Source organism: Telopea speciosissima, chromosome 9 (assembly GCF_018873765.1).
Source record: "Telopea speciosissima isolate NSW1024214 ecotype Mountain lineage chromosome 9, Tspe_v1, whole genome shotgun sequence".
Lineage (NCBI taxonomy): Eukaryota > Viridiplantae > Streptophyta > Magnoliopsida > Proteales > Proteaceae > Telopea > Telopea speciosissima.
The window spans coordinates 61,539,965-61,549,746 of record NC_057924.1 but is presented as its reverse complement, the minus strand read 5'-3'; the positions used below and the strand labels follow the sequence as shown (position 1 = coordinate 61,549,746).

The following is a 9,782-nucleotide window of genomic DNA, read 5'->3' as shown; positions in this document are numbered from 1 at the left end:
AGGGTAACTTCGGACAGGTCAAAAAGTTAAAATTGACAACTTTTTTAGTTTTTTCAAATGGGAAAAATTTTCATACACGGCTGTGTAAACACTCTGGCTACTACTGACGAAGAATGCATTTACACCGGCGACCACCGTAACTACTCCGGCGTACACTGACGACCGCCCAGAAACCGTAAATTAGGTCATACCTTAGGGAAGGTTACCATAATTTTCCCTAAAAAAATTAAACAGCTCAACAGCAAGTTGGAACCCTAGCTAGCCCCTTTCCTTTCCTCTTCTCCGTCTCCATTCCAAGACAAGTTCAGCGGCTGTTGAAGGCTTGAAGGCTTGAAGGCTTGAAGCAATACCCCATGTTCCCTTCCTCTTCTCCATTTTTTTCCAAAAACCCGATTGATTGCTGAAATCCATCGAAAACGATTGCGGCGGCAGGAGTTTCTCTCGGTTCGGCCAGAAATCTCCACCTGTCCTAGCCCTTGCCCTGGTGCCCTCTTCTTCTCCGGATTATATTTGGACTGTGAGTCTCTCTCTCTCTCTCTCTTTTCCCTTTAAGCTTTCCCTCAAAGCCTTGTATCTTTTTAGGTTTCGGTGATCTATTTGCATGGAACCGGGAAGGTGTTTTTCAGTTTTTCCCAATCTTCTTTAGTCCATACATCGTCCAGTAGGAAGAGATAATTCTTCTTCTCTTTACAGGAAAAAATATTAATTCTGTTGGGTACCTTGGGAAAGCCCAAGAATCCCTTGGTTTGCTATAAATTGTAATTTGTGGTTGGTTTAGTTGTTATAGAAATTCGATTTTTTGGATCGAATTTTTTGAGCTTCGAACAGGAAAACTGAACTGGGTTTAGTGTCTGATTCAGCGGATTGAGGGTCTTCTTTCATCTCATTTCAGGTAGAGATAGTGATTTTTTAGTCTCTTATGTTAGTATTGGTGGTGAAAAATCATTGGAGAAACTTGGGCAGCATTTTGTTTTCCATGTACTACATGAGAAATCTGGATTTTCTTTTCTCTGATCTATTTAGTTTCTACAATGTTAATGGATCTATTATTGCTGGTCTTTCCATGTTTACAGAATCGTTGTTGAAATTTTTTATAGATTCAATGCTTACTTCTGAGAAGGATTCTATCAATTTTGTGCAATACCAGAATGAATCTGAAGAGAGAAGCATTTTCATCTTTTCAATCTGCCCCCCCCCCTTCTTATTCCTCCCTTACCAAAAGAGGAAAAAGAAATAACATTTTTTTAGTGAATTTAGTTTTAATATTCTTAGTTGTTGTTAATAATCATGTATCATTTTCATTCGAGGCCAGTAATCTGTTTCTTGTTTCTTTGTTGGGTTAATAAACTGAGAGAGTGCTACCTGCTTGTGTGAAAGCATGTGTGGTCATGGCTTATAGATATAGTCTGTTTGTACATTGAAAGCATATAGTCTGTCAGGGTCAGGGTCAAGGTCAGGCCTAAGGTCAATAGGCCAAGCCCGGCCCAATCAGGGCGGGCTTGGACTGGGCTTAGCCTGTCAGGATCAGGGTTTTTAGGCCATGAGTCAGGGTCAGGGCGGGTCTGGGCCGAGCTAAGGGTTTTAAAAAGCCCGGCCCAACCCGACCCTGTTGCAGCCCTACGTGTATGTGAGAGGGTCTCTCACAAAGAATTGAAAAAGTCATAAATCCCCACCCATTAATTAATGCCTTGAAACTCTCACCCTCTCACATACACGGTTTACATGACCGTGTATGAAAACTTTTCCCTTTTCAAATTTATCCGTTACCTAGGGTTAAAAAACTAACGGACTGGGGCTAAGTGAAGCCCAGGTTGAAAAGTAGGGGAGGTATGAGTAGTTGTCAGAAGGGCAGGGAAGGTTCCTTGAATTGTTAGAAAGGTCAGGGGAGGTCTGAGTAATTTGCTCCAAAAAAAAAGAAGTGTATGTGCGTGTGAGAGACTGGAGAGCCCAAATACCTAGAGATTCAAGCGGCCAACAACGACACCCTCAAAATGAATGGTTTTAAGCTGCCGAACACCACAGTTCACGGGTAGGATCCTGAGATGCCTCCCTCTCTGGACATTTCTTTGGGTTTTCGTATTTATGTTCCTTATACAAGGGTTGTAAATGAATAGCCGAAAATCTGAATCCGATCCGTGTTCGAATCCGTTTAGGGCTATCCGTATTCGAAAAATTACTATCCGTATCCGTCCGATAGGATATCCGATCGGTTTAACTTTCCATTTATAACTTTACATTTTTTTTACTTTCCCTTGCTTTTTTAATTTTATTATTAGTACCTTTATAAGGTTATTTTGATAATATGAATCCTAACTCTTAAACCTAAAAGGGCCTAAACCCTAATCGACTAATCCCATTTCCCTTTGTACCCTTTCACTCTCGTCTCTCAAGTCTCAACGCCTCAGGCCCTCACCCTCAGCGGAACTCTGCACTCAAGCCTCAAGGTCACTCAAGACCTCAACTCTCACTCTCGATTCTCGACTCGGCACCGGCAACGGCACATGCACAACCCTCTCGACTCTCGATTCTCACCGGCAGCGACACACGCGCAACCGGCAGCGGTAGGTTCTGCCTTTTGATTTCCCTTTTTTTTTACATCTCAACTTTTCATTCTGAGGGTTTCCTTTTGGTGACAAATCAAATGGAAAAGAGCAGAAACATCGGGTATTACTTAAAAACTGTATAAATTTATAGATTGAAGCTCGTTGAAGATCGGGGAAGCAGATCTGAAGGTTGTACAAGGTTTTGAAGGGAGATCTGAAGCTCGATGAAGCTGATCTAAAGGTTGGACTCGATTGGAGGCAGTGAACTGGAGTCGTTCCAGCAGAGTAAACTCCCTCAGATGAAGACGATCCTCTTTGCAATTTCTGGAACACCAATGTGTCCATTTGTGTTGACACTGGTGAATCTCCTATTAAATGCTTGATTTTACTTTGTTTTAGTTTGTTTGCGTCTTTTCTTTAGTATCGCTTCATATTCTCTGTACTTGTTGCATTAATTATCTTGGTTCTAGCATGATTTCCCTGTTACACTCTGGCCTTTCATCATCTTCTATGAGAGGGCTATTCTCCAGTATGCAAGGAGATGGTGTGTTCTATGCAGTAACTTTTGTGTAAGTCTCATTAATCTCACATAGTGTTCCACCTCCAATTCCAATTTCCTTTTAAATTACTATGAATAAGACGGTTCAAGTCCGTGGATTGGACGGGAAAATGATGCAAGAAGAGCTGTCTCTTTGAGCTTCAATGGCGTAGCCCCACTTCTGTCGGCCAATTTCTTGAATTTTGGCTTCAATCTGTATCTTCTATTGCAGAACAAAACCTTCTTTTGTAAGCTTTTAGATGCAACTTGAAGGAGAAAAAAAACAGAGATGTGGGTCTAAAGTAATTTATAATTGATTTATGTGACTCCTTTGTGTTCTTTGGTTTTGAATCTTAATCAATGGCTGGAATGCTCCCTGGTGTGGAATGCGCTCGAAGGAGGCCATAATTGTAATGTCAGATGTGTTCACTAATCGGAGAGCTTATTGGATCGGATAATATCCGGATATCCGATAAACTCCCGGATTCGGATATGGTAATCATAGTTGTCATGGCGTCGCCATGGCGTCCTGGCGTTGGGAGAGGGGGCATATCGAGCTACGCCATGGTGGATGTCAATATATCGTTCGATATGGCTTCCATGGCGACGCCATGGCGTCGCCATGGACGCCATACCACGATATGTTGGCATATCGGTCGATATTTGTACATATAAAAGTTAGATTAAAATTTTTTTTAAACCATTTAATAGCTTAGATGCTTTGCTCCAAATCACATACACTAAAGAAAGACTATTGCTATCAAGCTGAGTAGCTATCATTTGATTTTACTATTGCTTTCAATTATTTGATAGGTTAATCTATATTTTCAATTTTCATACTTTCATATCACTAATGGATATTAGTTACACTTTCATGAATTAAACCATAGTGGCATAGTATATTAGTAGTAGTAGTACACTTTCATGTTGATTTTGATGTTATAGGACATATATTATAGCATACTAAATGACATTAAAAATACAGAAAATAAAAATTAAACATGGTCGACATGCTCGCCATGGCAACGCCATGGCGGGCGACATGTCGATATATCGACGTGACACCCTTCCACCGACTTGGATCGGATGACAACTATGATGGTAATACATTTTAAAATTCGTGATATCGGATCGGATTTGGATTCGTAGTAGTGAGTCCGAGCCGAATCCGATCCGTTTACAGCCCTACTTATACTCTTATAGTTCTATAATTTTTTTTCTGAAAACTATTGGTCTGAGTTGTCTGACGAGTCCCAAACCAGTCTGAACTAGACCAGACCATTTTTGGTTCAGGATTTTGTTCGGTTTTGAATACTATGACAAGTTGGGCCGGGGAGAGGTTGAGAGGGAAGAGATAGATAGGTTGGAGTCTAAAGCTGCGTTTGGACTAGTGGGCGTCCGACTCACTGCTCATCTTCTCCGGCGAGTCTCCATCTGAGGCTATTGAGTTGAGTCCCTGCCCCGGTGCCCTCTTCTTCTTCTCCGTCTCCGTTTCCAGTTGATATTTGATAGCACCAGCGAGTCTCAAGTAAGTTCCTTCCTCTTCCCTTTTTTATTGACCGGTCTCTCAAAAGGCAAAAGATAACAAATCTCTCTACTTTCCAGAAACAATGGTATCCTGGAAATTATAAATCTCAGTCTCAAGATCACAAATTGAAGTTGTACAAATTATTTTTAGGCTTTTATGTAGTGTTCTTTAATCTGAAAGACCCACATAGTTGACTGGGTATCTAAATTCTGATGGGATTTGGGACTTGGAGTAGTTTATCATGTTGGGAATTTATGTTTCAGAAACTCGATACAGGGAAGGGGGTGTCTTGTACATTTTCTTCAGCTGAATATAGTCAGATTTTGCTACTTAATTGTCATTATTCTTGCGGACTTACTGTTAAGGTGGAATCTTCAACTATATGTAGACTCCTATGTAACTCTTCTCTTTTATTTTTCCTTTGTTTACTTTTCTCTTTTTATTTTAACCACTACAACCAGACCTAATCGATCAGCATTACCAGCCTTCAAAACCCATTCACTCCATCATCGGCCTCACAAGGCTTATAGCTTTCACATTAATCCTCAACCGTTGATAGGAAAAATAGTTTGTAAAAAATCTATGAACTTCAGAGATATAAATATTATATAATCCCAATTTCCCATTGATGGGTTGATTTTAAATTGAATGGATTTTAAAACATAATGTATTTCTGAATGAAGTAATTGAAGTGACTTTGCTTTAATGGATGGGTATATGTATTATTGACTAATGCCATGAGTTTACTTCGAGCATTCTAGTCGGGAATGCATGGAAAAGGAGCTGTCCAGCATTCTGTACAGAATTTAGATCTCTTGGGAAGCCTTCAGATTTGTCATCATGATCCTTTTTTCCATTTCAGAATTTACTGATTTCCTAGTTATATTGTATTTATTATATTGTTTATGTTTTTTTTTTTTATTTGTGAGGTTTCTTTATTTTATCAATTAGGTAGTGGACATGTTTGTTACATAGTAAACATATGCCCGTATTTTTGCTTACAGAGCAGCCGTATTAAACATGTATTGTATCATTGCCGTATGCGTTTTATTACGCCTAATTTTTTTTAAATTAATATTGCCGTCTTGTCCGTTTAATTGCCGTATGTATCCATACCCGTTTTATTGCCTTTCCCGAACTTACTAATTATGGTTTTGAATACTGTGACAAGTTGGGTCGGGGAGAGGTTGGGAGGGAAGAGATAGATAGATTGGAATAGTCTCTAAGTTTTTATCATTATCCGCTGTGCTCTTTCATCCAGACGGCAATGGGGAGCAGAGCTTTATTTGCAATTAGGGGAATATCAGTATCCCATGTGTTGCACCCGCAGAGGTATCATGCTTGGTCATGTGGTTCAAGAGCTTGCAACTTCTCCGCTCAATCTTCTCTTCTTCCCCCAGACGTACAAAATTTAGCTGAGACAGCTCGAATCACTCTCATCTCTAAGGAGGTAACACAGCAAACAAATGCCAACAGAAAACTCTCTTCACTCTCTCTGAGTTTTAAGTTTAATTTTAACCATTTCAACTTACTGTAGGTTGAGGAATTTGCTCCCAAAATTCAGCAAGTAATTGACTGGTATGTATGCACATACACTTCTTATTAATTCGTCTAGTGCAATAAGTTATATTCATGGATAATTTGCTTTGATACGTTAGCGGAATGTTTTCCGATTTGTCACATTCTTTTACCTTTCAGTACCATCTCGTTGCATGTCTGCTTACAATCATCCCTTTTAGTTCCACAAATATGCGCCATTACATGCCATAAATTTTGTTCTGAGAAGCAAACTGTAGGGTACTGTTTCCTGATAATTGTAATGGATAATCCCATGGGGGAAAAGGAAATTAAGTGGAAAGGGTGATGTTTCTATGCAAATACTAGTGTGATAAATTAAATGTTATTGGAAAAACACAAGGACCATTGTGATCAAGTAGTCACGGGTTCGAGTATGGAAACAGACTCTCTGCAAGAAAACCTGGTTGTATATACTGTTGTATAACATATTTCTAGTAGCAAATGGAGTTTTTAGTCAATAAATTGACTCAAGATAATATTATATGCTTGAGGGTTTTCTTCTTGGTGTTACCATATTGAGGATCTAGAAATGGGAGTTTACCACACCAAACGTAGAGGTATCTTGTAAGTTGTACCCAGTTTTTGCCATATATTGTATTGCTTATCCTGTCAGTAGGTGTCTCCTAGAGCTTCTGTCACGACATTGCAGTAAATGTGGACTTCGCTTACTCTATATATATATTGACTATAACCAAATTAATACCTGCTACTTTCTGATGGTATTGTATTCCAGTATGGATATGACCAATTTCTTCTTCAATTTTCTATCTATAGTTCTTATTATTTTGTATAATGTTGTATTTGTATATGTGAGAAGTATAAAGTCCGAATTTTAGTAGATTTTGGCTTCCAATTACACTTGAAAAAGTTTTACACCGAAAAATTACAAGTTAAAAAAGTTATTGTGGTTTCTAGATTTCTTATAATCCATAGTTGACGAGTATTTCTAAGCTTATATAATAGTTTTAAATCCACAGGCAGTCACCAATGCACTTTATTTGCTGATGCACCATAGCAAAATGACATTGCCTTGCCAAAGCTTTGATGTATCACTAGGATTGCTTTTTTATTATATCAAGTTGCCATTTTTTCTTTAGTTTTGTCTTGCAGTTACCAACTCTCTATGTGATAAAATAGCTTTGCACAAATGCTCTTACCAACTTGCCCTCTTGTTAGCTAGCCTGTTGGCGCATATTGATTTAATAAAAGTTCTCTTTGGATATGTTTGTTACTTTTATAACTGGCATGCTGCACAAAAAAAAATGATGTAATTTGATTTTAGGCCCTTCAAGCCATCAGTTCAAAAGAAATATTGGGTATCTACCTGAATATAAGCAACATGAACATTTTTTTTTATTGATTGTTCGTAATTTAGGCTTCTTTTATCATCTTGATCTCCTGAATCTTATCACCGTAAATTTGAACTTAAAGCCCTTCTGTTGTATTTACCTTTTAAACACAAGTTTAATACAATAACTGTATAGCAAAAAAACCCATAAAGATTCTCATCTTGTCCATTCTTTTATCCTTTATTATATGTAGGATCATCATAGTCTTATAGTTGTCAAGGCATCACCTAGGTGCCTTCTTGGGTCCAAGGTGACAACACACCTTGTGACCTTGTGACATGACACCTTATATTATATCAGTTTTTTTACACTTCACGAGTTTACGTTGATTTATGTTTATTGCTTTGTTTTTTGTGAATATTTTATATTATATCCTATGATTTGTTTCTTATATGTTGGTTTTCTTATATTTAGTCATTTGTAGCTTAATTACATAAAATTGCATTGCTATGGCTTCTATGTTGCATATAAGCATACTAGTATAAATACTCATTGACTATATTGCATATATTGCATGCCTAGGTGGGTGCCTTGTCACCTAGGCATCCTTCCAACGCCTTGGGTCACCTAGTCTCTTTGACAAATATGCATAGTTTCTCTTCTGTGATTACCATACTCCCCATAGCAGTATAGGTATGCACACTAAAATGTATTTATTCCATTGTCATCAGTTTCAGTTTTTTCATGATATTGGATGTTATCCTTGTTATGATGATAACTATCATTCTAATGGTTTTGGATTGGTCGTGCTTCTTCATTACAGGTTTGGACAACTTCAAGCTGTTGATCTTCAAAGTATAGAGCCTGCACTTAGGGCAGGTGTTTAGCAACCACCTTTTCCATATATTATATTTGATGACTTCGAGTTATGGTTAACTGACCTCTTATGATGGTGATGATGGTGTCTCCTGTCAGACTTGGAACATATTCTTTTCATTGAAAATGACTTGCATGTCTAGGCAGGGCTGAAATGGTTGAATATCTGAAAAAATATGGGATTCATTCTTATCTTGAACAAAGGATAAACTTTCCCACTGGGTTGCTGATTAAGAATGTAAGACTGTTTTAGTTATCTAGGATTAAGCAAAACATCCAATGCTCCTTTTATAATGCACTCATGAATGAAAATGTATATGTGTGCATGTTTGTGTTTTCTGCTGCTCTCCATTCTGATGTAACTCTGAAAGATTGATAACATTTGATCCCTGTGTGTGTTTTGCAAGTTTGTGTGCACATAAGTGTGTACGTGTTCTGTTGCCCATGAATCTGACATAACTTTGCAAAGATTGATCATGTTCTAGTTCGCTTTTTTTCCTTGTGAATAGTCATGGATTGTGTAATAACACTTATCCATGGATTTAGTGGTTTCTCATCCATTAAGGTCTTGCTCTTTGTTCCTGTAATCAGATACGCAACTTTATTTGTCCTCTGACTTTCTGTATTTTGAGTACAGAGAGTGAAGGTGACAATTTTCGTAATGACGTGCCTGAATCATTTGAGAATAGGTACAGGAGATTTTCATCTTCTTTCCCTTGTTTTGTATTCTCAACTTCTCAGAACTTAATTAGTATTTTATTACTTTGATTAAATTAAATCTGACCTTACTTTACTAAAAACAGGGAGGCCATGTTAGCAGCTGTTCCAAGCTACGACGAGCCATACATCAAAGTTCCCAGGGTTTTGAACAAGGAGTGATGCTGTTTGGATAACTACTTCTCTGTATTAGTCCCTTGTCAAGTATGTTTTGCTCTTGCAAGTTATGTCCTGACATCAGTTGATATAATTACCATGGTTTTAGTTGGCCATACGTATGGATTGTGGTCTCAGCTTCCTGGGATTATGGTAACACAAATATTTGAGTTTTATATAATCTGGACAATGGAAGGAGCTTCTTGGTTCTTATTTGCGTCTGCACATGTTTGATTGGCCATTTCTACTCGAAAGGTGGTGGTATGGATTTTGTTAGAAAGTGAATTATCTTCACAGTACCTTTTGTTGGGGGGGGGGGGGGGATGCAAGTTGTTAGATCATGGTTAAAATGATGTAGGAACATGACTGGGTGGTGCCTTGTAGTAGTTCAGAGTAACAGCTGGTGTCATTAGATATTGGCCTTTACAGAGCAGTACTTCAGGTTTAATGGCTTCATTCTGTTAAGGTAACAACTGCTGCATTTTATTTTTATTTTTTTTCATTTTTGGGGAAGATGTTACAATGGTAAGACCATCTTGGCAGCTCTCTGGCTACCA

The 9,782-nt window shown here is 38.2% G+C and overlaps 1 protein-coding gene across 2 annotated transcripts; it reads left to right on the top strand.

Annotated features, from left to right (window-relative positions):
• Nucleotides 1-2,373: 2,373 nt before the first annotated feature.
• Nucleotides 2,374-9,438, top strand: LOC122639317 (glutamyl-tRNA(Gln) amidotransferase subunit C, chloroplastic/mitochondrial). 2 transcript variants are annotated; one of them, XM_043832139.1, is made up of 7 exons: nt 2,374-2,394; nt 4,370-4,452; nt 5,847-6,059; nt 6,147-6,187; nt 8,300-8,355; nt 8,990-9,041; nt 9,156-9,438. In XM_043832139.1, the coding sequence occupies exons 3-7, from the start codon at nt 5,877-5,879 to the stop codon at nt 9,229-9,231; spliced, it is 408 nt and encodes a 135-aa protein (XP_043688074.1). In that variant the 5' UTR covers nt 2,374-2,394; nt 4,370-4,452; nt 5,847-5,876; the 3' UTR covers nt 9,232-9,438. The 2 variants fall into 2 exon arrangements, with proteins under 2 accessions (XP_043688074.1, XP_043688073.1); XM_043832138.1 differs by lacking the exon at nt 2,374-2,394 and having other exon boundaries at nt 4,299-4,441; nt 5,856-6,059.
• Nucleotides 9,439-9,782: the final 344 nt, after the last annotated feature.

What these genes read in the sequence shown, in the direction of transcription:
- LOC122639317 (XM_043832139.1), top strand. Translation starts at nt 5,877, where the DNA reads ATGGGGAGCAGAGCTTTATTTGCAATTAGGGGAATATCAGTATCCCAT. An exon ending in TCACTCTCATCTCTAAGGAG is followed by an intron (nt 6,060 to 6,146) that starts GTAACACAGCAA and finishes AACTTACTGTAG; the next exon opens with GTTGAGGAATTTGCTCCCAA. An exon ending in CCTGAATCATTTGAGAATAG is followed by an intron (nt 9,042 to 9,155) that starts GTACAGGAGATT and finishes TACTAAAAACAG; the next exon opens with GGAGGCCATGTTAGCAGCTG.